This window comes from Phytophthora sojae, assembly GCF_000149755.1.
Source record: "Phytophthora sojae unplaced genomic scaffold PHYSOscaffold_8, whole genome shotgun sequence".
Classification (NCBI taxonomy): domain Eukaryota; phylum Oomycota; class Peronosporomycetes; order Peronosporales; family Peronosporaceae; genus Phytophthora; species Phytophthora sojae.
Genome location: NW_009258122.1, coordinates 3,342,701 through 3,370,637, shown reverse-complemented (window position 1 = coordinate 3,370,637; position 27,937 = coordinate 3,342,701). Strand labels below are relative to the sequence as shown.

Below are 27,937 nucleotides of genomic sequence, written 5' to 3'. Positions count from 1 at the left end.
GTGGGGACAGCGCTGCCGCTTGGACAGAAGACGTTGGCATCTCCACAGACGCGGGCCGTGCTGTTTTGGCTGGCGAGAGGGCAGTAGAATCCTGGTGAACAGACCCCAGCGCACGTCGGTCGTGTCTCGAGGCCTCCATCGCCATAGTAACCTGCGGGGCATGGGGAACGCACTCCATCGATGCAAAAGTAGCCTCGTTCACACGGAAACTGCTCCGATCGCGTGTACACGGAGTCGTTGCTGGCAGCGCCATCGCCAATGGACGCGACCAGCGACTTGGGCACGAGATCACAGGATAACGTCGCTTTGTCGAAGTACAGGGCGAAGACTGAAGCGTCAAAGCTTTCTCCACCAGCTTGGCGGAAGCAAGTGCACGATCGCCGATCGCATGTACTGACGGTCGTGAACTCTGGACATGGCTGGCAGAGCTCCAAGTCGTCTCCAGTTCCTGGTTTGAACGTGTTGACTGGGCATGGCACGCATTGGGCGACTGGGAAGGAATAGTCGCCGTAGTCGACACTAATGGGGCTGCGGCCCGTGACGACGTCCATGAACGCGTTAACCGTGGTGGAATAGTCCCGATACCGGCCAGGCTCGCAGCCAGGCGCTTGCGTCGTATTCGAAGTGATGGAGCGAACTTGCAGCGATGTGTAATAGCCCTGGAAAACAGCCCAGGGTTTTCCCGACGCTTCAGGGCAGAAGACGGATGCAGAGCCACACTCGCGTTGCGTTGGGGTCGTGCTTCCTGGCGGGCAGTAGTATCCCGGAGCGCAGGGACCCGAGCACGTCGGTCTTGTCTCCATCTCTTGCGAGCCGTACACCCCTGCTGGACAAGGATAACACGTTCCTCTCCACGCGAACTCTCCAGGTTTCGCCTTGCACTGATCGTACCATCTCGGCCCAGCAGCATTGTCCAAAGAGACCGCGCAGTAGCCTCTTTCCGTTTGAGTTGGCAAAGCGGACCCTTGCGGGCAGAAGGCAGCACTGGTTGCGCAGGCCACGGCTTGGGCGACGATACTTCCTTCGGGGCAATAGTATCCTGCCGCGCACGGCCCCGAGCACTCAGGCGTGGTGAGACCCGCCTTGCCCCCAAATGTACCTGCAGGGCACGCGTGGCGCTCTCCGTCCGCGCAGTAATGGCCAGGTTCACAGCGACGCTGGGCCACACGAGTCATTCGATCCGTCTCGCGCTCTGCTGCCAATGCGTCCACCGTTAGTGAACCTTTCGCCATCACGAGACCCCCGACAGTGTAATATCCTGGAGACACTCGAGTCGGCAGTGCTGAGCCAAGTGGGCAGAAGACATCTACGCTGCCGCACGGAAGCTGCGTCGCGCTCGTGCTGCCTCGCGGGCAGTAGAATCCAGCGGAGCAGAGTCCTGAGCAGGCAGCACTCGTAAGACGCGTCGAATTGCCGAATGATCCCCCAGGACAAAGTCTGGAGCTTCCTGGAGCTTCGTCCGGGCTGCAGAACGACCCGAGCGGACAAGCAGCTTCCTCCGTCGCCGCGACTTCAACGACGTGAGCTCCTGGGCGTGGTGCTCGCGGTTCAGCGCTTCCTTCTTGGCAAAATGTGCTGTGGTCGCATGGCCAGGTTGTAGCTGATCCCGTGCCTTCAGGGCAAGCGTACCCAACTGGGCATACGCCGGAGCAGCTCGCGTCCGTGAGGCCTTCTGCAGCACCGTAAGTGCCTGCGGGACACGGAGTGGGTTTGATGCTCGCCTTGGGGCAGTAGTGGCCTACAGGGCAGCGTCCGGAGCACTGTGGTGTCGAAAGTCTTGATTCAGACCCGTATGTGCCGGCAGAACACCATCGCGAAGACCCTCCTACACAAAACGAGCCTGGATTGCAAGGGCTGATGCTGCTTCGACGTCGATCTGTCGGCTTGCCTCCTAACGCGAGGAAGCCTTCCGGCACTGCCATCGGCTGCGTCGATCCGAGCGGGCAGTACTTGTCTGCTGATCCGCACTCGATAGGTCTCGCGGTTCCTTCAGGGCAGTAGAAGCCCTCCGGACACGGAGCTGAGCACTGCTTCGTGCGCAATCCTTCCTCAGCGCCATAGACGCCGGCGGGACACGGCCGACGTTCTCCACCGCTGCATCAATCAACAAGTTACGAGCTGGTTAGTGCATACTAATGAAAATAAACTTCGTTGCGACCGTACGTGCAGTAGGAACCGGGCGGGCAGGGCATCATGCCTGGACATGGTCGCGTCGTGGTAGCTCTGGGGACCGAGTAGTAGCCTTCAAACGTGCACACGCGCTCCACCCGACGGCCGGTTGTCCACGCACTTGCAGCATCTCCTGCATGAACTTCACGTGTCAACCAAGCCACAAGTACCAACAGCCTCAAAGCGTCGGCGGCCGGCATCGAAAGACCGCGAATCAACACAAGGCACTGCCACGTCAAACTAAAGTTAGCTGTCTGAGCAAGTCCATGGCAACCAACCTTGAGCGAATTCAACAGATTCAAGCAAAAAGCAATTTTACGTATGATGAAAAATGTCCAGTCACTTGGAAGGAGCGAAGAGGGCGCACGCGTTCGAGCGCACCGCTGATTCGCTACATAAGCTACACTACCGCTTGTGCTGCACTCTGCATGTACTGCCTTCCCGTTTCCTCCGCCCGGACTGGCCACCTGGGTCTTCATGACAGTCCGATGCTTGCCTAAGACGAAGTGGAACCTGCTGTGCCCTGGGACACCTGGAGGTTGCCCTCGTAGTAGACCTGCCACAGCTGCACGAATACCACAATGTACACCACCAGCAGCGAGCCGAACACGTTGGCCGTGAACGTCGCGGCCGTGTGGTCCCAGCCACAGTACTCCGTGATACTCATCTTGACCATAGGGTAGAACTGGCTCATGACGAAGAAGCCGAAGAACATGGCAGACACGTAGTTCCACGGGTTCGTGGCGTTCTCGTACTCGAAGAATCGGATCAGCGCCACCAACTGACTGAAGAGCAGCGTGAAGAAGAACAGCACGTTGGGGATTTCCGTCCACGACGTCTTCTGACCGGCACCCGTGTTGGCCCACGACTTGTCCTTGCCCGTCACACGCGCCTGGATGGCCTCCACGATAGCCATCATCGTGATGAAGGAGAAGGAGAACCACGTCTGCTGGGCACGCCACACATCGTTGTTGTCGACGGCGCGGTTGGCCAGCAAGTTGAGCACCCAACGGCAGAACGTCACGGGCAAGAAAGAGTACAGGAACTTGGTACCGCGAGCGTAGATAGGAGCGTCACCCGTGCAGAGGTAGTAGATAGCGATAGCCACGTAACACAGAGCGGGGATCGAACCGAACGGGTACAGCACCGAGTCGTAGAAGAACATCTTACGCGGGAACGCGAGCGACGGCTTCGGGTCCGGGGCAGGCACACGCGGCGGACGCCAGTCTGGGTCCACCTCGCTTTCATTTTTCATCAGCAGAATCTGCACGGCACCCTTGGCCCAACGCTTCTTCTGACCCATGGCGGCAGCGACCGTTTCGGGCACGGCACCTTCACACAGACGGATGCGGTCCTTGGCATCGCCCTCGAAATCCTTACGGAAGTACACGGAGTCCCAGCCGGAAGTGTGCAGCACGTTACCCGTGTAGGCATCTTCTGTCTGGGTACCGTACTGAATGCCACCGATCGAGTCGAAAGCCTGGCGACGGAAAACGGCGTTCGTACCGGCGAAAGCTGCCGAGTCGAAACCATCACGGCCACACTGCACAGCGTCGAAGAAAATGGTGTTCTTGTGTCCACACGGGTCACCCATGATCGTCAGCTGCGGCGTGTCCTCGAAGTACTGCGGTGTCTGCACGTACGACACCTGGTTCCACGAGATGTCGTCACTGTACTGGCGGCCTCCACCGTCCACAGCCTCGCCCTCCGAGAAGAAGAACGGCAGCACGGCGAGCAGGAACTTCGGGTGCGGCTTCATATCGTTATCCAGAATCAGCAGGTACTTGCCGTCGGCGCCTTCGTTGAACAGGGCGTTATTGATGTTACCGGCCTTGGAGTGGTGGGTCTCGGGCTTCATGCGACCAATGAAAGTCACACGCGGGATACCGCGGTCACGGTAGTCGTAGTCGTCTGACAGCGAGCCGACGGCACAGTCACGACGCTGCACACCCTTGCTGCCCTCCTTGCGGAGTTCACGCACAGAGCTGTGCTGGCGACGCCACGTCTTCAGGGACTGGTCGTCCTGCACGGGGCCGACCACACGCTCGTGCATGATGCGGGCGACATCGCCACGCAGGTCACCACAGATCTCTATCACCTTCGTGTTCACCGTAACCTTGAAGTGGTTGTTGGCGTCCCACACGGACTTGGCGTAACCATCATCAAGGACGAAAATATGGAGCAGCTCCGGAGGGTACTGCATAGCAAGACAGTTCTTTAGCGTAGCCATGGAGTCCGTCACAGGTTCCATGTAGTGACACAGGAAGATGTCGACCGTCGGCCACTGCTCCTTCGGGATAGGCGGCTTGAAGTCGTTCATGTAACGAGCACCACGACGGATAGGGCGCCACATACTGAAGTTGAACAGCAGACCCAGGAAGTAGTTGAGGAACTCACTGAAGATCATCATCGCGTACATGAGCCACGACATGAACGGCACGTCCTGGATGCAGTAACCCTCGCCGGAGTCGGCGTCGAAGTTGACCGTCGAACTGTAGCAGCCCGAAGTTTCACTGCTGGGCAGCGCACTGCAGGGAAGCGTCGGGCGGGCATGGTCGCAGAAGTACTGCTGCGGGTACATCGTAGTCAAGTAGTACAGCCAGAAGACGCCCGTAGCAGCCGTGCCGAAGTAGAAGACGTGAAACATGCCACTGCCAGACATCTTGTACTTGCGGATGTTGGGCGTGTCCACGGGCTCAGCTGCACGGTTAGCGATCGAGTAGGTCGACATGGCGAACGAACGGAACGAAGGCTCGTAGTAGTTGCGCACGCCAGCGATGGAGTCGTTGTACTGGCTCATCTTGCCGTCCGGGCCCTGCACACCCGAGTCCATGAAGCGGATGCTGCGGCCGTTGTCCTTCATGCTCACGCCGCCCTCCTTGGCGTGCTTGGGGTCGACGAACGACGTCGTGCTGAGGTACGTGCGGTGCGGCACCTGCTGCCAGCGGTCGGGGACCTGCGACTTGTTGTTCATCGTGACCGACGGCATCTGGGCCTGCGAGATGCTGACGTTCGGGTCGGCTTCGTCCGAGGGCATGGCCTCACCACACTCGGTACAGAAGGCCGTGCCGCTGGGCACCGTAGCAAAACAGTTCTCGCACACAAGGCGGACACGCTCGTTCATGGTCTGCGCGGGCAGCGTTGCGCCCGTGGGCAGCTCCGGCATCTGCTCCTCGACGGGGCCGAGCTGGGCGTGGGCGCCCACGCGGTTGTAGCACATGAGTCCCCAGCGCATCGAGAGCTGGTTCAGGCCGCCGACAACGAAGACGGCGCCCCAGATCAGGAACATGAGCGTCTGCGCGCTGCCGTCGATGCCCTTGAGCGCGGCCGAGCCGCCATCCTGGATCGAGGTGAAGCCCACGTCCGAGAGCACAGCCGTCGAGTCAATGAGACGGGAAACACCGTCCGACGCCATCCAGCCGCCAGTGATGGCCGAGAAGATGATGTACTTGAAGCGGTGGTTCTCCAGCTCTGACGTCTTGGAGGACGAGCAGCACACGAGCTCGAAGATGATCATGAAGGCGATCACGAACTCCTGGCGCGCCAGCTGGTTGTCGGCCGGGAAGAGGTTCACACCGTCGTAGGCGTCGATGAGCAGCAGGTAGCACGCGATGATGCCGCCCGTGACCAGGATAAGGATGTACGGTCCGAAGATCGTCATGAAGCCCACGATGAGCGCGACCACGAAGCCCGCGCCACCGCCGGCAGCGACGGCGATCCACTCGTTAGTGTCCGTCAGCGACGAGATGGCGGTGAAGGCAACGACGAACCCCCTGTTGGTAGAATATTACATGATAGAACACAAGTCAGTTATGGTTCTAAAAATAGACCGGTGCGAACGTAACGACACCCCAATTGAGCGCCCTTCACAGAGTTGGAAGAGCAGGAGTGATGGTCGTCGTGGCAGGCAACGTACATGGCAAAGGCCGAGAGGAACTGCGTCGTGACGAAGAGGGAGCGCGCGCCGAGGGACAGCGACGACCAGCCGCCGCACGAGAGCGACACGCCGCCCAGGATGCCCACGACGGAGGCGATGATGCCCGCGCCGGTGAGCCCCATGCTGCTTTGAGCCCACTGCTACAGTCGCTCGCTCGCTGTGTAGTGCTTGGGTGGGGGGAGTGTCTTCTGTCTTGGGTCCGTCCGACACTAGAGGGGGGTAAGGCGCCGCTCAGTCGGTCAACTCGAGGGATGTGTCGAGTCGAGAGGCTAACGGAGGCGCGCTTTGGTCTGCTGCCGAGTGAACACAAAACCAGAAATGAGGGCTCAGAGAGCGCGCTTCGCTGGCTGGGTGTTTTCTCTGGGGGTTGCCCCGGCCGTTTTCCTGGCGTGCGCTCGAGGCGATAAATTACCGATAAATTACCCCAGAATCCATAACCGAAAAAAGGCTCTGGGCAGAGACGGGCCCCAACTGGCTCCTCACGACTCAGGGGATCGCGAGGAGTTTCAGCGAGCCATCTTCGCAGCTTGCTGTGGCACAGCCCATTGCATTGCATCTGCAGGAAGTGGCGTGTGTGCGATGATGGCTACGCATTTTGCCTGCCTGCCTGCCTGTATGCAGGAAGTCCACCAAGGATGAAACCTCCCGCCGTTAGGTGGGGACGCAGCGCATGTGCGGCTGCAAGCGGAGCCGCGGATATGTACATCTCGGCGGCATTGCATCACCAGGCTTTCCCCGCCAGCATTGCAGGCCTGTCACCGCGGCCGCCATTACCGCGACAACACGACTAGCGCAGCAGGGCAGCGGAAGAGACTGGATCCGCATGCACGCACGCACGAGGCGGCCGGCGCAATAAGACTCACTGGCATCCGCTACCACCGCCATGACCAAGGGGTCCGTGAGGCCAGCGCCACGAATACACTTGCCCGCACCCATATGACAAGTGTGATCTCACAGCCGTCCTGCCGGCCCGACGAGCTTATCCGCATCTGGTTCAACGCTGTCCTGCTGTCCTGCTGTCCTGCTGCCCCCCGGTGTTCGCACGCGACAGCTCTCGTCTCGTCGAGACAGCCGTGCCGTCGAGCGCCGGACGCGAGCCAACGAGCCCACGAGCCGACGAGAGCACTTCAACCTGCAGCGCCGAACGCTGGAGCCTCCACAGCGCTGAGCGCAGCCAGCCAATTTCGGCGGGGCGGCACCGCCGCCGCCACGTCTTGCGCTGCTCTCGAGTCGTGGCGCCGCAGAATTCAGGCCGCGCTGATGGGCATCGCCGCCGTGGCACCTCCATCTCGGTGCCCAAATATTGCCAAGCGGAAAAATCCACACTCCATCTGCGCTCGGCCGCCAAATCCCTCAGCTGCCGGCCAGTCTGCACCGGCACGCTCTGCACCGCGCTGATAGCCGCGGAGCTACACGCGCAGAGCTGCCGGAGCCGCCCTCGCTGCGAGATAATAAATGCGACGATGCCGCGGGCACACCAAGACGCGGCGGCAGCTCTTCACGCAGCTTCACCAAGACGGGCAGCAGGCACATTTTGGCTCGGGCGGCGGGTGGTTTCCGAAATTTTTCGCCGTGACGATCGCATCAATGGGTGAACCGTCGCTGGCCATCTGGCCCGAACTGACTCGCAATCTATCGGTAATTTACAGGCCGCCTGGCCGCTTCGGTTTTGATGCAACCGCCGCCCAACGCAGGCCGTCCCCCACTCTGTATTTTTCTCTTGGCGCAGTCGCAAGGCGAGGTCACAGAGCTCACCACCTCCTCCGAGCAGTCTATCGCGGCGGTGGTCCATAGTTCGGCGTCTCTTACCCCCTCGACACAGCTAAGCGTATACGCCGCCCCCCCCCCCACACACACCATGGCCGTAGCAGGACTCCGCCGCTGCGCGCTGGCGCTGCTGCTGCTGGCGCAGGCCGCGCAGGCCAAAAACTACTTTAACCAGTCGGCGGGCTACGTGATCGAGATCAACACGGACGACTGGAGCAACTACGACTCGAACGGCGGCTGCGTGACGTGCCCGTACACGTGCATCGCCCCCACGGAGAGCTACGACGGCACCACCATCAACTCGAGCAACACGACGCAGACAGCGTCGCTGCCCTCCATCTACACGCAGGTCAAGAGCAACGGCTGCTGCTACGCGTCGTCGGCCACGACGCAGCCCTCGTGCTCGAGCGAGGCCAGCCCCTCGACAGCCGAGAACTGCGGCTTCCTCTTCGGCCCCACGCTCGAGTGGCGCATCAACAACGCACTCAAGCCGCTGAGCGACAGCATGACCGCCATCCTCTTCGCCTCGACCGACTGTGAGAGCTTCTGGGCCGTGGGCAAGCAGGACATCCGCTACACGAGCAACACCAGGAGCATCAAGGGCTCCAAGATGATCCAGCACGGCTGCTACGGCGACCCGGAAGGCACGCCCATGGTGCTCAGCGGCTGCCTCACGAGCATGCTCGAGTACTCCAAGACCAAGACGTACACGTGGAAGAACCTGGCCGAGAAGTGCGAGGGCCTGGCCGGCCGCTGCGTCATCACGAACGCAGTCTGGGAGGAGCACCTCGAGTGCTGCACGTCCCGCACGGGCCTGGCCTCGGACTGGGACACGACCTACGAGACGTACACCAAGACGCCGGTCAAGACCACGACGCTCAGCGGCGCCGCCATCACGGGCATCGTCATCGGCGGCGTGGCGCTGCTCATGTGCCTCATCCACTTCGGCGCCAAGGTGCGCGAACGCGCTCGCCAGACGGCTCTGATGCGCGAGCAGGAGGCCACGGACGACTACGAGGAGATCATGACGCCGCTCACGACGGCCGACAAGCAGCCCGTGGCGCTGCAGCGCCCCATCGGCCCGGCCAGCCTCGACGTCTCGCTCCACGAGGGCGACCAGATCTACCGCAAAAAGGACGACGAGGTGCTTTTCGAGGGCGACATGTACTAGGTTTTCCATATCCCTCCCTCAGGACAGTGCAATGTCGTTTGGAATTGCTGCTCGTCTCGATCAAAAATTCATCCCTATTTTGTTTGTTTAGAGTTCCTCTGCCTTTGTGCTTGTTGTGAAGAGCATCATGGCAGTCAACAAGGGTCGAGTCCGGAGTTTCTTCAACTAATAGTTGCGTCCTCAGTGGGCACACGGCGGCGACGACGCGGTCGCGGGCGAGTACGGGGGTCGTCGACTTGGCTTGTTGGCGTCGGCGGCGGCGTCTGCGTCGTCCTGGCCATGGCGGTCAAATCAGAGAATGAGCGAGGCGCGAGCGCCACTTCGGCAGTTCGATCTGGCAGCATCGACAGTCCTCGCTCTTGGGTCATCAATAGGATTGAAATGTATGTATCCATGTAGAGGCGGAGTTGAAGTTGAAGTGTGATGCTGCCGGAGGCTTGCCATGGCATTGCTGCTTGACGCGCTCAAAACTTTATCGTCGGTCTGGGACGCTTGTTGCCCTGCTGGCACACGAGGATGAACAGCGTGTTGCCGTGGTTGTCACGCATGTTCACGTCCACGCCCCGGTCCAGCGCCAGCTCGAGCTATGGTAATGCACGCGCAGAACCAAGCATGGATCACAAGTTGAAGACGAAGGAGCAGACAGCGTACGCCTTCGAGGTTGTTGTTGCGGGCACAGAGTAGAGCGGGGGCCTCGCGCTGCTCCTTGGTCTCGCTCTGCTGACTCGGATCGGGCTCGAACATGTCGTCGGCCACTTCACTCTCGTTCTTGGCCACAGCCCCGCGTTGGATGACAGCGCTGGGAGTGCCGGCCGCCTTCTGTGCGCGTAGGAACTCGGCCCACTGCATCTTCTTCTCCTGCAGGTCCTCTGCTGGACGTGGCACGAAGTGCGCGCGCAACTCGGGAATAAACTCGGGTGGCTCGTACGGGGAGCAATCGGCGGGGTCCAGCATGCCGACGGGTGTGGCTTGGCTGGCCTGGTTGATGAAGCTCGAGCGAGGGCCCTCCGTGTGCGCCTTGTACGCGCTCCAAGAATTTTTTTTTGGTTGAGCCGCTTCCAGCATTGGCCACAGCGACGGCGATGGGCATGCTGGGCGGCTTTCGCTCTGGCCTGCTGCAGCAGTTGAAGCTAGAGCTCGCCATCTCAGCGACCATGCCTTCCCCCATCACAGCCGCGATCTCGTCATTCAGATCAACTTGCCGGGCGTCGTTTTCATCCACTTCTTCGTCCTCGAAGATGAGACTTCGCTTACCGGCGCGGACTGTCGGTCGAGACGTTGACGACAAGCCGAGCTTAGTCTTCAACTGCCGCAAGAATTGTTCATCTTCAAGTAGGGCTTGCATCAGTGTGGCTTGAGCTCCGAATTTGCTCGTTGCTTTGCAGTGATGGAGGAGACCGAACTCGCTACTGAGAACTTGGGCGCTGCGGAAAATGTGCTTCGAGTCGTAGTCGGTGGCCAGGAAACTTCACCGCCGTCTCTGTTGTCGCTCTGAAGTCGGCTCATGCACCGCAACAACTTGTTCGCTTCATGAATCTCATCAGCGAGCCTTTTGTTTTCGGCAGCATGCTCTTGGTTGATCCCCATGACTTCGGCCGCCTGTTGTTTCTTGATCGCCCTGACCTCGGTTGCATGCTGCTCCTTGATAGGGTAATTTCGTCGCGCAGCGTCGCCACGTGCGAATCGAATTCTTGTTTATCTTGGACACGACGCGCCACCAACTCGCGAAGCTCGACATTCTGGTTGCATTCCTCTGGCTTGTTACCTTGGCCAGCCTCAGCGAAAGCTTCTTGCGCAATCATCTCCTTCGTCATTGTGTGCGTCGCCTCGTACATCACTTCTTCATCATCCACGCTTGCCCTTCCAGCAGCACGTCTAGCAACAGCACTCTCAACGTACTCCGTGCTAGCAAGCCACGCCAGCTCCGCGGCTTCGCGCTGCTCTTCAGTCGCACATTCGGCAGCGTCCGCGGCAGCACTCTCGGGCGTGACGCCCAACAGCATGTCCATCCGATCAATCCACCCCTGCATATAGTCGCCGTCGCCTACTGCAGTACGGGCAGCCTCCGCAGCGGCATTCTCGGCTTCCTCGTGAGTCTTGGGCATTTTGCCTTTTGAGCAATATTTCCTTTGCTGTTATTTGGATCGCCATATGGTGTATCTTCAATGACTGCCCATACCCACCGCTCTTGGCTTGGCGACGGCGCCGTCTTGGGCTGGTTGGCGGTCAAACGAGCGAGGTGCGAGCACCATTGGAAGTTCGATCCCTCGATCTTGGTCATCAATAGATCGAAATGGATACATGTTGCCATCCACAGAAAACATTGATGCGTTTACAGAGTGCAGTGTATGGCGTTCTGGGTTCTTATGTACCGTACTGAACTGCTCAAGACCGACGCCAATGGAAGGCCCTCATGACTACTATTGCTGATTCGTTGCCCACCAAAGAAGACTCGACGTATGCGGACACCACACTATGCCGCCGACTAGCTAAAGTGAGACTAGTGCAAGTGTAATTTGGCTACGTGAACACGTAAATCATTGCATTGCATGTACCGTATTGAATTTTACTTACCCAATTTCAATGCACTAAGTACTGTAGAACAATTCGCAGTTCGTAAGAACTGTCGTTTGCGCTCTGCGGATGTTTGAGATAATGCAACATAAGGTTTTATGTTGCACTATCGGTTAAAGAGCTATTTGAAACAACAGCAATGACAGTTGTACAGCAGTTATATTACAGCATAGCAGCGCAAACGAGCTCAGAGCATGTTTTTGGCGATAAACTAACCAGGCGCAGCGATAATAAAGAGGGGTGATCAGTCAATCAATGTAATCTGTGAGGAATCGACCGTATCGGGGCAGCAAGCGAGCAGAGTCGCCGTCGTATCGGCTAAGTTAGTTTAGACATGTGGCTGTCATTTCTAAGATACAATATCTACAACAATAAACCGACGTTGAGTAAAACAAAGTTATCGCTATTGATTAATGCTAGTGGGCGCAGAGTGTTTGTTGCGAGTCGACTAGTGAGGAGAGCCAAACGACATGGAAGTCAGTATAGCAATTCTACAAAATCAAGTTGCAGACGTCACAACTGGACATATAACTCCAGAAAAAACACATTATATATTCAACATGAACCGAAGTTCAGTCTGGCAGCTTGAAGCTGTGCAGTATGCAGCATGAATATATGTAGCAGTAGTGTGAGTTCATGTAGATCCACCACGGTAGATCGACCAGCGTAAGCGACCCAGCAAATGGACGCATGATACTTCGCAGTACAAAAATAAGAGCATGTGCTAAAAGTCAAGAACTTCTTCATGCAGCGCTCTTCTACGGCAAGCGTAGCGCTACTACATAGTACTACCAGTAGTAAATAAAGTTTTTCTACCGTGCAGGTTTTGGAATACAGTAAAAAAAAGACCGAACTGCGAACACCGCGGGCCAAAGCCCGCAAACCAGTCGAGTACATGCGTTGTATCAAAATTTGAGACCGCGTCAAACAAAATGATGCTTACGAACCATTTGGAGTTTTCGAGATAGTCGCGTTTGAAGTTGACCAATCAAATTTCGTACCTAACCGGACATCAGAAATTGTAAGGTGCAAATCACGCGTAGAAAGCTGAAAACACTCCACTTCACTTGCTTTTAGCACGAGCTTTCCAATAATGTACAGCACAAAAAATCGGAGAAAAATTGAGGTCACACGCCCCATTTAAAATCCGGGATCTCGGGGGTCCGAAAAAGGAGATATTTTTCAGACCAGTGTCATTCCTCGAGTTCTCAACATTTTCAAGTGCTCAATAGCTTAAAAGAAGCACAAGACACAGTTCTTTCGATTTATGCGGTTAAATCGCGATTCGTACTTAGGTTCGTAAGCATCATTTCGTTTGACGCGGTCTCAAATGATCGTGGTTGTAGAGGCTTCGGTTGATTAAAGAGCCTGGGAGCTTTGAAGTGGGTATTCAACAACATTATTTGCATGAAAAGTTTAAAATTTAAAAAATGTACAAAAAAGATGATCTAGGATGATCAAGCGCTCGTTCAAGCAAATGGTCCCCAATTAATCCTAAACTGAAGTTTTCGTCTTAAGAATTTGCACAATGCTAAAACATACATAAATAACTCGAAAGCGCTCATACTGTAGTCTTTTTTTGTTAAGCATTTATTTTGAAGATTTTTTCCTCGACCTATCTATCAGCAGATCGAAACGTATTCATGAGCTGAAGTTGAAATGCGATGCTGCCCATACATGCTGCTTGACGCGCTCAAAAAATTATCCCATTATACGTCTACAGTTTTGCGCACTTAAATGCTGTCGACGTCGGTCTGGCTGAGACCTTCGTAGCACGTGAGCCCGGCGGCGTTCTGCGTCGTGTCCACGGCGCCCTTGGCCTTGAGGTATTCGGCCAGCTCCTTGTGCTTGTACGCGTATAGGTAGTGCAGCGCCGTGTTGCCGTTGAGGTTCTGCAGGTTCATGTCGGCGCGACGGCGCAGCAGGAACTTGGCCAGACGCTTGTTGCCCTGCTGGCACACGAGGATGAACAGCGTGTTGCCATGGTTGTCACGCATGTTCACGTCCACGCCCTGGTCCAGCGCCAGCTCGAGCTAAGGTAATGCACGCACACAAGTTCAAAGACACAGGTGAGGCCAAGCATGGATCACAAGTTGAAGACGAAGGAGCAGACAGCGTACGCCTTCGAGGTTGTTGTTGCGGGCACAGAGTAGAGCGGGGGCCTCGCGCTGCTCCTTGGTCTCGCTCTGCTGACTCGGATCGGGCTCGAACATGTCGTCGGCCACTTCACTCTCGTTCTTGGCCACAGCCCCGCGTCGGATGACAGCGCTGGGAGTGCCGGCCGCCTTCTGTGCGCGTAGGAACTCGGCCCACTGCATCTTCTTCTCCTGCAGGTCCTCTGCTGGACGTGGCACGAAGTGCGCGCGCAACTCGGGAATAAACTCGGGTGGCTCGTACGGGGAGCAATCGGCGGGGTCCAGCATGCCGACGGGTGTGGCGTGGTTCGTCTGGTTGATGAAGCTCGAGCGAGGGCCCTCCGTGTGCGCCTTGTAGACGCTCCGAGCGAAGTTTGGTGGCAAACGTGAGGTCTTGAGCCGCTTCCAGCCTTCGCCGCGGCGATTGACAGGCTGAGCGCCTTTCGCTTTGGCCGGCTGCACTAGTTGAAGCTGAAGTTTCGCCATCTTAGCGGCCACCAGCGCCGACTTGGATCGGTCCATGCCTTCCCCCATCAGGGCCGCCATCTCGTCGTTCAGATCTACTTGTCGGGCGTAGTTTTCATCCACTTCTTCGTCCTCGAAGATGAGACTTCGCCTACCAGTGCGGACTGTGGCTCGAGACGTCGGTCGAGAGCGTGACGACAAGCCCAGTTTCGTCTTCAACTGCTGCAAGAACTGCTCGTCTTCAAGTAAGGCTTGCATCAGCGCGGCTTGAGCCTCCGTATTCGCTCGTTGCTTTGCAGTGATGGAGGAGACGGCCGAACTCCCTGCGGAGAACTTGGACGCTGCGGAAAAGGTGCTTCGAGTCGTCGTCGGTGGCCTGGAGACCTCGCCGTCGTCCTTGTCGTCGCTCTTCTCCCATTCCTCTGGTGGTTCCCACAAAAATCGTCGAGCCACGGGCAGCCCCGAATTGAGGGAGTGGTAGAACACGACGCCGCTGTCGTCTACCGTGATCTCTCGCATCTCCCAGAAGCCTTGCTGCTCTAAGACGGTGGACCCCGCCAGTCGATGGGCCCATTCCTGCTCCAACGCTTCTTCCGTTGCGCGGTTTATCCCGCCTTTACTCCGAGCCTCGGCTTGAGCTGCCGCAGCTTCGAGTTCTTGCTCCAACCTCTTCTGCTCTTGTCGCTTGGCTTCGAGCGCTAGGCGACCCGCTTCGAGCTTCTGCTCGATCTCGTAGAGCTTCTTCTCGTACGCGGCTCGCGCCTCACGCTCTGCGACCATGGCCAAGTAGCTTGACAACCGGGCGCCCAGCACGTCCACCATGATCTCGTGGCTCATGGCCACGCTGAAGTAGGTCGGATCGTTCGGCCCGCTGGTCAAGTGGTTCTGGATCACGTAGATCAGGTCCTTTTCCACACGACGTCGACACAACTGCATCTCGACCGGGTCGGTCTCATGCCAACAGTATCGGCCACAGACTCCAGGAGCATTTGGATGGGCCGTGGTGACGCTGCAGTATTGCGCTACCACATCGTAGCGCGGGGACATGGTTCGTCCTTGAGTGAGCAGAAACCACTGTCGGAAGTTGTGTCTATCCGTGAACTCACTCCAGCCTCGACGATGTCCGACAGGTGCAGACGGCAGCTCCGTTAGCTGTAACCAGTGATCTTCTTCCTGCGCAGCGTCGTTGAGCAGCGCTATAGTTCCAGGCAGCAGGTCGTCAAGTATTGACTCCAGCCGAGTACTTAACAGACTTCTCAAACAGGGCGACACGAAGGCCATGACCCGACCGAAGTTCGTTTCGGACTCTGCGAGTGTGTAGATCGCGGCTTCGAGCTCCGGCGGCGGCATCTTGGAGCCAACGTGCCACGCAAACCACAAAGGCGACAGTATCGGCGCATCTAGCGCCAATACAAGCATCACGAGGATGGAATTTGACGAGGACAGCACGCTGTTTCGAGCAAACAGAGCGACCGTCTTGGTATACTCGGGCGGAGGCACGCCCTCCTTTGAAACTTCATGGTCGGGCTCGTATCGCCACCAGAGAACGGGTTTGTTGCCCACAAGCGTCACGCCGGGCACTCGGTCCAGGACGTTGGGCTGGTTTTCAGGATCCCATCTGCCGCATACGAGTAAACTCAGAGGACGGAAGGGGTCTCCTCCTCCTCTCGACGCAGTTTTCCGCCGCCGAGTGCTAGCAGAATGCATCAACGAGGCTTGGGAGCCGCTAGTCGATACTTTGCCGTAGTAGGACGGCCCTCCTCCAATTGAGACTGCTTGCTTCAGAGCCCTTGTGCTGGAAATCGACTGGATCTGCGAGTATCCCTCTCGAATGGCTTGTTCATCTCGTCTCCCGCTTAGTGAATGGCTCTCAGGGTCGACTTGTTCGCGTTCATCCTCTGGGGCCTGATCTAATATACGATGCCTTGTGGGACGCTGGTTGAAGTGGTCGAGGTTGGTCAGCCAGATGTGGTTCACGTCGAAGATGAAGGTCTTGGTCAGGTTGCGCTTGCGAGTCTCGGCCTGCGTGCGCAGGTTCTCGAGGTTCTGCAGCGTCTCGAACAGCGCGCATATCGGGTGCCGCGTCACAATGGGGATCACCGCGAGACTCACCTGCTCCTTGGCATTGGCGCTCCCACGCGCCTCGATTTCCTGCTGCTGCTTCTTGAGCTCCACGAACGCAAACCACAACTTCTCTCGGTCGTTTTCAGACCGGTACTTGACGAAAAGGTCGTCCGACAGCCAGCTAGTGGGTCCCTGCAGCTCCAAGCTCGTCAGCAGCGCCAACGCGTCTCCTTCGATGCTTTTCGCGCTGCGGCCCTTAGGAAACACGCGCGGGTGGTGCTCGCAGCCCGTGACCTTGTCGGGCTTGGCCCAGCACGCGTTGCACATGCGTTTGTCCACTGCGTGGTCCGCTCGGTGCGCCGGAGAGCCCGCTCCTGTCGGGTCGTGCAGGCCCATCTTGCGCAGCAGCAGCGCCACGTTGTCCACCTCACGCAGCGCCTTCTTGAGCTTCGGACCCGGTGGAGTGCCCGCGGGCACTCCGAAGCCTCCGGGATCAGCTCGAAGCTTCGTCAGCGACTTGTACAGCGGCGACTCGAGCAGCTTGAGCGCCGACGAGCGGTTGTTCGAGCCTGGAGCGGGTTTCCCCTTGCGGTTGATCGCCGGCAGTTGCAGCGGCGAGTAGATGCTCCCAGGAGGGACGGAGGCCACTGGAGAGCGTGGAGGTGGCAGTCTCGGCAGCAGTCCGTCGTCTGCCACTTCACTGCTAGAGTGCTCGCTCCGACTGGGCGAGCGCGGCGGCTTCTGGTTGCTCGTGGGCGCCGTGATGATGAGCGAGCCGCCCGACGCGTACGCGACGCGCAGCTCGTCTCGCGTGGGCGTGTGGCTGCTGGTCTCCGCTGCATTCTGCTGCTGGGTTGACGCCTTGGCGAGCGCCACGCGATCTCTGGCGGCCTGCTGCTGCTGCTTCTTGTTCTGCTGCTTGAGGATCTTCCGCGCGGTGGACTCGACGCTGTTGAGGAACGTGGTGAGGTCGTCCATGGCGTCGTCTACATGCACAGGAAGCAGGCGCCGGCCATGGCCGAGCGCTCACGCCAGTGTGGTGCACATGAAGAGGCACTCCAAACCGTTACCACGGACTCAGTCGCATGGCCCGCCCCAATAGGCGATACCTGCAATGGACACCTCTCAAATGCTTGCTTGCTAGTACTGTATGGATACGCTACGCTTCATTCATTCATCAATCAAATCAATTAATATATCTGCATGTCGCCACCAACCTGCTTCGGGCCTCGCCTGCCTGCCAGTCGTGCGCTACGGAAACCTACCTACGCTACCTGCGTCCACCACCGGAACGCGGTCAAATAAAATCAGGTCAATAACTCATCGGCCGCCACTATACGGTATCACCTCAGTTCTTGAGCGTCACGCGCGACTTGAAGGCGTCGTAGCGGCACTTGCCGTAGGCCAGGAAGTCGAAGTCGATGTCGGACTGCGCCGCCTGGATGTAGCCCCAAATGGACCAGAACATATGAGACGCTAGCGAGTACGTGTTGGCCTCCAGTCGCAGCTGCTCGATCTCGTTCTCGCTCACGTCGCTCTCGTCGCCGTCCTTGCCCGCCAGGTACGCGCGGCAGAAGTTGCGCTGCTGCTCCTTCGTCGGGTACTTAGAGAAGTCGCCCAGGTGCGCGTTCACCGTCTTGTGGTAGTCGTACGCCCACTCGCAGAAGTGGTTGCCCACGTCGTAGCCGCGCGGGTTGTAGCTCGTGTACTCGAAGTCGATGAGCACGGCGTCGCCCGCGTCGTTCTTCATGATGTTGCCGTACTGCAGGTCGTTGTGGCTCAGCACGATGGGGGACGGTACCTGCGCCAGGACCTTCTCCAGCTCGTCCACGTCCTTGGCCAGCTGCTTCAGGTCCAGCACGCCCTGGAACTTGTCGGCCGTGCACTTGACGCGCGCCACCTCTAGCAGCTTGCGGATGCTCGAGAGGTACGTGGGCTTGCGGTCGATGTCGATGTCCAGCTCGTGGAAGACGCGCAGCTGCTTGGCGATGATGCGGGACTCCTCGGGCTGCCGCATGCGCTTGCTGGTGTACGTCGTGCCGTGGATGAGCTTCTCGGCGCGGCCGTTGGCGAACTGGCCCAGCAGCTCCACGCCGATCTTCTTGTCGCTCAGCAGCTGGAACAGCCGCGTCTCCTCCACGCGCGAGAAGAAGGACTCGGTGCCCTCGCCGTACACGCGCACGAGCACGTCGCGGTGCTTGCCCTCGGGCTTGTGCACGGCGAAGATGAGGTTGGTCATGGCGCCGCCCAGGTGCTCCACGTCCACGCTGTCGGGCTCGACGTCGCTCCAGCTCGGGACGCTCTTGGTCAGCGCGGACACGATGGAGGCCTGCAGCTTGAGCTTGGCCTTGTCCACGACGGCGACGGCCGCCAGGTAGGGCGCCACGATCACGGCGGCCTCCGTCGTGCTGTTGTTGTTGCTGCTGCTGCTGTTGTTGTTGCTGAACGCCATGGTCCGTGAATGTGAATGCGAATGTGGGTACGAGTTGCGGGTCCTAGCAAGGCGGCGACTTCGACTTGGGCGGCGCGAGGCAAAAGGAGAAATGACGCTGCGCTACACTGCGTCGCTGCCAGCGTATCTCTACAATCGTACTTAAGGTGGACCATACTGAGTGCAAGTGAGCTTCTCATTTTGCTTTAACAGCTGGCCCGAGCCGGCGGATAGAGAGACCTAGCAGAGTTCTCTGCCCCACGCTGAGCTGGGCCTTGGTCGGAGTCGACACCTGCTGGCGGCCATCGCCGCCGCGCATGCACAGCCCGCGAGAAGCGAAAAATGCCATGTGCGACGAGAGAGGAGCCGCGATCAGCACACACAGGAGCGAGCTCAAAGGAAAAACAGGCCGAGTCTCCGCCGGAGATACGAGTGGCTGGCTCACTTCAACGCCAAAAGTGGACCCTTGTCGGGACGCCGTGTTCCCACGCGCGTGTTTATTGTTACGATAGATACCCTACGGCTCCGGCTCAGCTTCCTGGGATCGGTGAGCCCAGGTTCGCTACATGTAGCCGACTGGCTGGCAGGCTTCGAGCCATCGCCCGTGTGCTGCTCACGCCCCGACGCTGACCGAAAGCTGGCAGCCACCATGCAGGAAACGTGATGCAGAAATGGCCGTGTCCAAAACCAGCTGGTCCTGGGCGTCCATCCTCCCGGTCCGTCCATCAAAAAGTGAAGTCGACGAGCGTCGCGTTATTGGCAGCTTTGCGTTATTTGTGACGAGCTTTAATTCACAGCTCACGTGAGTCACGTGTGGTTCGCCCGCTCGCACACCAGCAAGCAAGCAACCAAGCAACGGTGCTGTATAGCCGCTCAGCATCGGCGGAAATGAGACCGACCTTCTCACTGCAATTTGTGCCCGCGCCGACGAGCGTCAAATCAGCTGCTTGTCCTCCGCGTAGCCGGGACTGCATGTTGCAGTGCAAGAAGGTACAGACAACGACTTACAACGCCGGCAGACACAAAAAGCCGGCAGACACAAAAAGCCGGCAGACGAAGTCAAGCAAAGCTTAACATAAGCAAACCAGCCAATCAGATTCAATCAAATGACTTCATCTTTGTATACCATCTGGTTTTGTGTACTTTATATGCTTTCTTGTGTACTTTATGCAACACGCCGTGTGTTTTATGACAGTTTTACAGATTTGACGGGAGGGAATTTATCGTTGTTTTTATATAGGAGGATGGCATTAAGCATGCCGGCTTTGTAAGTCGTTGTCTGTAGCAATCCGCAAGCGTTCAAACTGGTACATGTATTAGTCCACGACGTGCTAGACGATGTACTACACGTAGTGCTGTGCCGTCCGACCTACACGCGGTGGAAGGAGCCGCGCGCCGACCCGGGCGGTGTAAGGACCATCCCGATCCGCTCCTCGGTGAGCGCGCGACGCTGGTTCTGGCGCTTGTGGCGGGACCAGGCGACGGCGATACCCGCGATCACGGCCGCCACTGCTGCAGCAGCGGCGACTCCAGTGACCAAGGCCTGGTCGCTGCCAGTGCCGGTGCCTGTCGTGTTCCCGTCCGAGGTGTCGATCACGTAGGACGCGGCGTTGTCCCTGCTGCTCCAGACGCAGCCCCACGTGCCGGTCGAGGCCCTCTTGCACACGCCGTCGCTCGCAGCGATGCACTTGCCGTTCGAGTAGCTGGCGAGGTAGTCGTGGCAGTCACCGACAGCCACGTCGCCCATGACGGGGCAGCGATCACCAATGGGCGAGTCCCCGTCGCCGCTGCAAGCGAGGCCCGTGACGCAGAACGTGGCGTCTCCGTCGACGCGGACGTTCGTGCACTCGGCATTGTCGGTAGTGGTCTTGGAGCCACTGCAGCTAGCAGCGGAGGCTTCTCCTTTGCCAGTTCTCGTGTTGGTGTTGGAATTGACGTCTCCTCCTTTGGACGTGGTGGTGGTCGTGGCGGTGGCGGTGGCATCCTCCAGTTGATCGTCCCACACACAGCCCCACGAACTACCGGCGATCTTCTGGCAGATGCTGTCACGTGGGGCCACACACTCGCCGTTCAGGAAGCTCATCATACTGGCTTGACAATTTTCGACAGCGACTTCACCCTTGAGCGGGCAAGCATACCCTGCAGGCGCATCGCCCACACCGCTGCACACCTGGTCCTCCGGGAGGCAGTAAATAGCGTCGCCCTCGACGCTGACGTCCGTGCACTCGATATACCCCGAGTCGGAGAACGACCCAGTGAACAGGGCTTGCTCGTTGAGGTCGGAGGCCGCTGTATCACTGTCTCCTGGGCTGTCGCTGGTGTCGGCGCTGTCAGAGCCCAGATCGTCAGTAAATAACCCCCCTTCCTCATCGCCATACGTGCTGTCGAAGTCCGCTGACTCGGTACCAAACTGGTTCATGGTGGTGATAGTAGCCACTTGATAGACTTGTGTGGATCCGAGCGAATGGAAAAATGAAGTACCCAGTTGAGAGCAGCATCAACAACAGCTCAATTGGAGATTCCACGAAAGTCAATGGTGGACAGCGAGGTTCTGAGGAGCCGCTGTTTGGCGACGGCGATATGGATGGGAAACAACGCCAACGATATATGAAAAATTGTAAAAATTAACGGCATCGTTCCGCTGATCAGAACCTCCGGAGACGTTGTCACCGGTTTTCAGAGAATGGGATGAAGTCGCACAACCAAATTAGCTCGATGTCACGCTGCGGACATAACGATGGGGCCTTGATGCGGATGCAAATAAAGGATACGCGTTCTGGGCGCGTTGCATGGCTAAAATGCATCCAATTCTAATCGAATTGTCGAATAGAGATGATGGAATCGCTGCGCTTCCAATGCATATACATTGTACTCAAGCAGAAGTAAACAAGATGCATCGGCCTCAAGGGCGGGAATGAGTGAATTGATATATGTTTGTTATGGCTACAGGATTTTTAGCTATGACGGTGATAGCGTCACGCTGGTAGTCGAGCCGCTATTTGGCGTTTGAGACCGTTGAAGCTACCGCTGGGTCAAGCAACTCCTTGACCCCATCGTCATCGCCATCTTCTACTTGATCATCGTCATCAGCAACTTCGTCGACAGGCGTCAAGACCCTTAGCACACTGGTGGTCACATTGCGGTACCCCTGGACAGTCGTGACGACGATGATCGTTTCGTTAACCAGGTACGTGGTTGGACTGTTGTCGTCAGTCTGAGGCTCCGCAGTGGCGTCGGGAGTGCTGCTCAGTGAAGCGTCTCCGTCCTCTTCTTCTTCCTCAACCTGCTCTTCTTCCGTCCAAAGGACCGTCGTGACAACAGTCGTGGTTTCATTGACAAAGGCGCTGGTTGTCACCGTGCGGTTCTCGAGTACACCTGAGGCGACAAGTGATGCAGGCGTGGGGTCGCTTTGCTCATCCTGCGCCGCGACCAGGTTTAGCGGCGAGGCAATGCTAACAAGCACCAAACCGACCAGGAGCGAAGGGATGGCGAGCTTCATGGCTGGAACTGGAGGTGGGCTGGCGGCGAATGGAAAAATGACATTCAGCAACCAGCGGCACCTAGAAGATGGCCCCATTGCAGAGTTCGTAATTAGAGCACGCGCTTCAACGTGGTAAGATGTGCAGAAATCCAGGAGGCACTCATGCGATGAAGTGCATTGCGACGAGGAACCGCTCCCCTTGTCGTTAGGCTAGCTCCTTGGATGTTCCGAGACCCTGAATAGTCACAGCCTCAAAGGCCTTTGAACCCTTGTCAGCGATAGATCAGGAAACGATCCGACAAGCCGAACCCCGAAGTTTGAGGCTTGTATTGAGGATGGGGCTACTGTTCGAGCCCCATCAGCGTTGACCACACCAATCTGAGGCTTCGGATCAATGTACCATAAAACGGGTACAATGAGAGTGCCGCACCCACTCTGGCGTTTACCATTCAGCCATGCCGCGTAGCGTCCAGGTGTCGGCGGACGCGCCGGGCGTGACGGTGAAGGCCTCGGACGGGCGCGAGCTCACTCTGCGGCGCGGACTGACGTTCCTGGACCGGCCGACGGCCACCGCCTTCTTCCAGGACTTCGCCAAGGCGCAGGGCAAGCGGCTGGTCATCAACAAGAAGAAGTCGGGCGGCGCCCAGTACGAGTACGTCTGCGCCAGCCGCACGCCGCCCTGCGGCTTCCGCATCAAGCTGCTGAAGAGCCGCAGCGCGCAGAGCTCCCACTTCTTCGTCAGCTCCTTCGAGGCGCAGCACGCGCCCGACTGCGCCGGCGCCCCGAAGCTCACAGTCCGTCAGGCCGCGGCCGTGCTATTGGCCGACGCCGACAACGCGTCGAGCTCTGCGGCCGCCAGCGTCAAGGAGCTACAGGAGCGACTGCAACAGACCAGTGGAGAGACCATCTCGGCCAGGAAGGCGTACCGCGTGCGCGACCGCCTGCTGCGCCTGGCGGCGGGGCAGTTCACGAAAGGATTCCAGCGCCTCGAGAGTCTGCTGCGAGGCTTCCAGAGCAAGAACAACGGCGCCCACGTGGCGTTCGAGATCGACACAGCGTCTAACGTGTTCAAGCGGGCGTTTCTGTCGCACCCGTTCCTCAAGGGGTACCAGGACAGGGGACTGCAGCCCGTGTTCGGGCTGGATACAGCCCCGCTGGTGAGTATGAACTACCGCGGGCAGATGTTCATGCTGCTGGGCAAGGACGGCAACAACGAAGTACTCCCGCTGTGTGTGGCCGTGGGCGCGCAGCCGGACGCGGAGAACTGGAGCTGGTTCTTGATGCACTGCCAGCAGGCGCAGGTTGATTTCTCGAGAGCAGTCGTGATCGCAGACAGAACGAGAGGATTGGTGGCTGCTGCGGAAGGACTGGGCTTGCCATTGAGGCAGTGCACGCAACACATTATCGCCAACTTGAAGGTCATGGTGAAGAACCTGGCGACCGTGCAGGTGGAGGACTTGGTGTGGCGCGCGCAGGCTGCGGACAGCGACGCAGAGTTCAATTCGTGTCTGAGCATGATCGGGCTGACGTGTCCCGCAGCGGAAAATTACTTGCGGGGTCTGGATCCGCGCACGTGGACATTGTTTTGCGTCGCGCAGCAGGTCAAGCTCTATGGGTGGAACACAACGATGTTCTCAGCTGAAGACAACAAGTCGCTGCTGGCGCTGCCGCCGTACGACTTCATGCAGTACTACATGGAAAAGTTCATGACGCACGCCTACAACCAGAGCGTGCACGCTAAGAAGTGGGTAAAAGAGGGCAAGGTCTTTACCGAGTATGCGGAAAAGCTACTTGCGGAGCAGCGCGAAGCAGCCAACTTCCAGGTGGTGCAGCCCAGCGATGAAGACGTGCTCTTCGTGACCGAGTCTCGTTCGTTCCCGCCTCGGCGCTACCGCGTGGACTTCAGCCAACGCACATGCTCATGCGCGTACCTGTTCCAGATGGGTGTGCCTTGCCGGCACTTTCTTGCTGGGCTGACTTTCTTCAAGCGCTCGGGCGAGGAGTCGGGCTACGTGGACGCGTGCTACAGCGTCAGCGTCTTCGCCGAGCAGTACGACCTACAACGCACAGGCAGCATTGAGTTGCTGCTGGACTCGGAGCTGGAGGAAAACCACGAGGTAAGAGCCCCTATCGTAGCGCGCAAGCGCGGCCGCCCCAAGTCGAAGCCGTACCCGACAAGCGCGGTCGCGAGCGCGATTTTGAGTGCAGACAGCAGCATTTCGATCGGCGAGAGCAGTGCGAGGCAGCGCGGCCAGCAAGGGCAGAGCAAGCGCGCCTGCGACCAGAACGTGCCGCCAACGCCGTCGATAGTAGGCGAGGTCGCGCCCAACCTGATGGTCTAGATGTTAGGATGTGGTTTGCGGGGCGGTATGACCCCGAGAATGTACGAGCAGTTCGATGATATCGACCGATGAGGCAGGCAACATTTTAGTGGAACCGGTGGCGTAGCAACAGCAGCATTATGAGTTCTAACGTAAAGCTGTGCTTGAAGGCAATCGATCCTGGACGGAGGCAATGGTACAGTACGGTATCCAATTTCTGAACACGCCAAATCAACCCGATGAACACGCTGTTCTGCAAGGTTCTCTTTTATTTTGTGCATTCACACTTCAGAATCCTCGATTCCTCGCAGCGCTTCGAGCATCGATTGCCCCAGCCCGAAGCAGCTCGTTGCCTTCCTGCCCACGACAGACAGATCTCTCTCCAAATTAATATTGTGCCAGCTGAATGCGCGCAGTATCAGTTCAGAGAGCTCTGCGCGCAACCAGGGCGTGACTTCCCCTCTCGCCACTTTGCGCGCATGGAGCCCCGCATCTCAACGGACGCGACGCTGCGCGTGGGGCCCTACCTCGAGGCCGCGGCGGCTATGAGCCGCGCCAAGCTGGACCTGCAGGCCTCGCTCGTGTCCGCGCTGACCAAGAGCGTCCCGAGCTGGAGCGACGTCGAGCCCGACAGCGTGGACGTGGAGCACCTGGGCGGCGCCATGACCAACCTCATCTTCGCCGTGCACAAGCCCGAGGGCAAGCACCGCGACGTGCTCGTGCGCGTGTACGGCGAGGGCACCGAGTCCTTCTTCTCGCGCGTGGAGGAGACGCGGCTGTTCCAGCTGCTGAGCGACAAGAAGATCGGCGTGGAGCTGCTGGGCCAGTTCGCCAACGGCCGCGCCGAGAAGCTCATCCACGGCACGACGTACACCAGCAAGCGCATGCGGCAGCCCGAGGAGTCCCGCATCATCGCCAAGCAGCTGCGCGTCTTCCACGAGCTGGACATCGACATCGACCGCAAGCCCACGTACCTCTCGAGCATCCGCAAGCTGCTAGAGGTGGCGCGCGTCAAGTGCACGGCCGACAAGTTCCAGGGCGTGCTGGACCTGAAGCAGCTGGCCAAGGACGTGGACGAGCTGGAGAAGGTCCTGGCGCAGGTGCCGTCCCCCATCGTGCTGAGCCACAACGACCTGCAGTACGGCAACATCATGAAGAACGACGCGGGCGACGCCGTGCTCATCGACTTCGAGTACACGAGCTACAACCCGCGCGGCTACGACGTGGGCAACCACTTCTGCGAGTGGGCGTACGACTACCACAAGACGGTGAACGCGCACCTGGGCGACTTCTCTAAGTACCCGACGAAGGAGCAGCAGCGCAACTTCTGCCGCGCGTACCTGGCGGGCAAGGACGGCGACGAGAGCGACGTGAGCGAGAACGAGATCGAGCAGCTGCGACTGGAGGCCAACACGTACTCGCTAGCGTCTCATATGTTCTGGTCCATTTGGGGCTACATCCAGGCGGCGCAGTCCGACATCGACTTCGACTTCCTGGCCTACGGCAAGTGCCGCTACGACGCCTTCAAGTCACAGGTGGCGCTCAAGAACTGGCAGTGAAGCAGAATACTTTGTGTCAGTGGCGACCGTAGATTTAGATAGATTTCACAGCCACAATGTCAATTTGTGCAGAAGATATGAGAGCGGTTTACATCCCTTCAAGATACACTTGTGTTGAAGGCTCAACTTTCGTTTGACCTACGTCTCATTGCTTGTGCCTTCACGGCGACCGAAGCAGAGAAAGAGGAGAACTTGGAGAGAACCCAGTGCCGGCGGTATACGCACGGCGGCACGACAAAGCTTGGCAACCGCGCCCCATGCTTGAAACGAGACCACCACCATCGTCACGACGGTCAAGGCTTCGCATAACGAGACTACGACTTCCATCGCGGTCTCTCGAAAATTTCACAACGACGAAGACGGTAACCACGGTAGTGTCATGGAGCTCTCGACACTTCGATGGTGCTGAATAGCTCTACAGTACAGTAGAGGAATGTGCAGCTCATGGAGAACGACCAGTCTACTCAATCATGTACACACGCCGAGAGCTGGATTTTGACAAAACAAGTATGCCAATTTAGGGATCGTACTGTACGATTCCGTACATATGCTTACCGACTTTATTTAGTTATAATGGGGGGTGGTACAATTTTGGGTGAGTGCTTCCTGCAGCAGACGACCCAAGTTCAACAACTCAGGCACTCCAGTAAATTACTATCAACTTTTCACTCATCTACATATATTACGAAATTTATTTCTGCCTACGGATCAAAGTCATTGTCTGGATCGATGATGCCAACTTCCGTATCGAGAAGTCCTGCAGCCTGGAGCAATGCAAGCACGCCTTCCCCCTCGTCGTCCTCTAGTAGAGAAGGCAGCTCACACTGCTGATCAATCGTGGGCTTGTCAATAATCCCTGCTTTACGGAACCCGTTGCAAATGGTAGACGTTGCCATGTCATTCCACGTCTCGTTCATCCACCGAGCCATCAATACACGATCTGGGGCTCTCATTTTGAACGGCTGACTTAGGCGGTTTTCGCCCGGGGCCTGTGATCCTCGTTCTGCCTTTCGGCATTTTGACTTGTGCGGGGGGAGGTGTGGCCGTAAATTACATGCGGTACTTCAATCACGACATCGCGTTGGGGCAATCGCGCTGTACGAATTAAGAGCACTGATTGGCTCCCCATTATAACTAAAAACCCATTATAACTAAATAAGGTAGGTAATAGAAGACTTAACTAGTTCGCTATGTACTGCGCAATTCAATTATTTATACAATTTATAGCGTGTATAACAATAGCAAGCAAAAAGTCGAAATTAGAAGAGAGAAGCGCTATATCTGCACGCCGTCGATATATTTTCTAACTGCGCAACTGTGAGGTAAAAAGACTACAGCATTCCATGATAAGATGCCGCTCCGAATATAATCAGCTTCTAGAATCTTTCCTTTGAACAGTGCAGCTTCGAATTACGAGCTCAACAGCGAAACAAGGCTAAAAGAAGAAAGCTGAGAGCTTATTTTGATGGTTCAGCCCGCTGAGGTACTTAAGTACAAATATAGATAAGGCCTTGTATGATTCTTTGAATGCTCTCATTTCAAAAATGGCGCGCAGATGCCATTTCTGCGGGAAGGTGTTCTCCAGCATCAGCAGCCTTCGCCGACACCTCGAGCATCGCGTCTGCCAGAAGCCTCCCGTGCATCGTTGACGAAGGAGCAAATCAACGCCCAAGCGCGGGTGCGATATCACCAGCGAAGACACGGAGCATCTACGTCTATCCAGGTACAGGCTGCTGCCATTGTTGTTGCTACTACTGCCGATGGCGTGTCAACCACCGTCCCTATCGAAATGGTTACAGTGGAATCTATGATCAGCGATACTGCCCTCGCTGCATCGCCTCCGGCGACTCCGCTGGCAGCAAC

The 27,937-nt window shown here is 57.8% G+C and overlaps 11 protein-coding genes across 11 annotated transcripts; 4 read left to right on the top strand and 7 right to left on the bottom strand.

Annotated features, from left to right (window-relative positions):
• Positions 1-2,665: 2,665 nt before the first annotated feature.
• Positions 2,666-6,395, bottom strand: PHYSODRAFT_564037 (hypothetical protein; the record flags this gene model as incomplete). Its single annotated transcript, XM_009535833.1, has 2 exons — positions 6,086-6,395; positions 2,666-5,942 (listed from the first exon to the last, which is right to left on the bottom strand). The coding sequence occupies exons 1-2, from the start codon at positions 6,226-6,228 to the stop codon at positions 2,666-2,668; spliced, it is 3,420 nt and encodes a 1,139-aa protein (XP_009534128.1). The 5' UTR covers positions 6,229-6,395.
• Positions 6,396-7,100: 705 nt separating this feature from the next.
• PHYSODRAFT_338095 (hypothetical protein) lies at positions 7,101-7,639 on the bottom strand (the record flags this gene model as incomplete). The annotated part of the gene is made up of 2 exons (XM_009535832.1): positions 7,101-7,515; positions 7,569-7,639. The coding sequence occupies 2 exons, from the start codon at positions 7,637-7,639 to the stop codon at positions 7,101-7,103; spliced, it is 486 nt and encodes a 161-aa protein (XP_009534127.1).
• Positions 7,640-7,837: 198 nt separating this feature from the next.
• On the top strand, positions 7,838-9,123 carry PHYSODRAFT_287343 (hypothetical protein). The gene has a single exon (XM_009535831.1). The coding sequence runs from the start codon at positions 7,965-7,967 to the stop codon at positions 9,042-9,044; it is 1,080 nt and encodes a 359-aa protein (XP_009534126.1). The 5' UTR covers positions 7,838-7,964; the 3' UTR covers positions 9,045-9,123.
• Positions 9,124-9,224: 101 nt separating this feature from the next.
• PHYSODRAFT_338093 (hypothetical protein) lies at positions 9,225-11,149 on the bottom strand (the record flags this gene model as incomplete). The annotated part of the gene is made up of 6 exons (XM_009535830.1): positions 9,225-9,317; positions 9,557-9,628; positions 9,696-10,061; positions 10,117-10,510; positions 10,555-10,685; positions 10,763-11,149. 6 exons carry the CDS (start codon positions 11,147-11,149, stop codon positions 9,225-9,227), a joined length of 1,443 nt encoding a protein of 480 aa, XP_009534125.1.
• Positions 11,150-13,304: 2,155 nt separating this feature from the next.
• PHYSODRAFT_548948 (hypothetical protein) lies at positions 13,305-17,260 on the bottom strand (the record flags this gene model as incomplete). The annotated part of the gene is made up of 2 exons (XM_009535829.1): positions 13,305-13,651; positions 13,739-17,260. The coding sequence occupies 2 exons, from the start codon at positions 17,258-17,260 to the stop codon at positions 13,352-13,354; spliced, it is 3,822 nt and encodes a 1,273-aa protein (XP_009534124.1). The 3' UTR covers positions 13,305-13,351.
• Positions 17,261-17,467: 207 nt separating this feature from the next.
• PHYSODRAFT_352482 (hypothetical protein) lies at positions 17,468-19,019 on the bottom strand (the record flags this gene model as incomplete). The annotated part of the gene is made up of 2 exons (XM_009535828.1): positions 17,468-18,702; positions 19,006-19,019. The coding sequence occupies 2 exons, from the start codon at positions 19,017-19,019 to the stop codon at positions 17,631-17,633; spliced, it is 1,086 nt and encodes a 361-aa protein (XP_009534123.1). The 3' UTR covers positions 17,468-17,630.
• A 1,063-nt stretch (positions 19,020-20,082) lies between these two features.
• On the bottom strand, positions 20,083-21,132 carry PHYSODRAFT_318105 (hypothetical protein; the record flags this gene model as incomplete). Its single annotated transcript, XM_009535827.1, has 2 exons — positions 20,083-20,978; positions 21,012-21,132. The coding sequence occupies 2 exons, from the start codon at positions 21,130-21,132 to the stop codon at positions 20,083-20,085; spliced, it is 1,017 nt and encodes a 338-aa protein (XP_009534122.1).
• A 576-nt stretch (positions 21,133-21,708) lies between these two features.
• PHYSODRAFT_304879 (hypothetical protein) lies at positions 21,709-22,290 on the bottom strand (the record flags this gene model as incomplete). The annotated part of the gene is made up of 1 exon (XM_009535826.1): positions 21,709-22,290. One exon carries the CDS (start codon positions 22,288-22,290, stop codon positions 21,709-21,711), a length of 582 nt encoding a protein of 193 aa, XP_009534121.1.
• A 1,325-nt stretch (positions 22,291-23,615) lies between these two features.
• PHYSODRAFT_389495 (hypothetical protein) lies at positions 23,616-23,834 on the top strand (the record flags this gene model as incomplete). Its single annotated transcript, XM_009535825.1, has 1 exon — positions 23,616-23,834. A coding segment is annotated over one exon (219 nt), but the record flags the coding sequence as incomplete, so codon positions are not given.
• Positions 23,835-24,080: 246 nt separating this feature from the next.
• On the top strand, positions 24,081-24,359 carry PHYSODRAFT_386253 (hypothetical protein; the record flags this gene model as incomplete). Its single annotated transcript, XM_009535824.1, has 1 exon — positions 24,081-24,359. A coding segment is annotated over one exon (279 nt), but the record flags the coding sequence as incomplete, so codon positions are not given.
• A 405-nt stretch (positions 24,360-24,764) lies between these two features.
• On the top strand, positions 24,765-26,074 carry PHYSODRAFT_352481 (hypothetical protein; the record flags this gene model as incomplete). The annotated part of the gene is made up of 1 exon (XM_009535823.1): positions 24,765-26,074. The coding sequence occupies exon 1, from the start codon at positions 24,995-24,997 to the stop codon at positions 26,072-26,074; it is 1,080 nt and encodes a 359-aa protein (XP_009534118.1). The 5' UTR covers positions 24,765-24,994.
• Between the last annotated feature and the right edge of the window lie 1,863 nt (positions 26,075-27,937).

What these genes read in the sequence shown, in the direction of transcription:
- PHYSODRAFT_287343 (XM_009535831.1), top strand. Translation starts at nt 7,965, where the DNA reads ATGGCCGTAGCAGGACTCCGCCGCTGCGCGCTGGCGCTGCTGCTGCTG.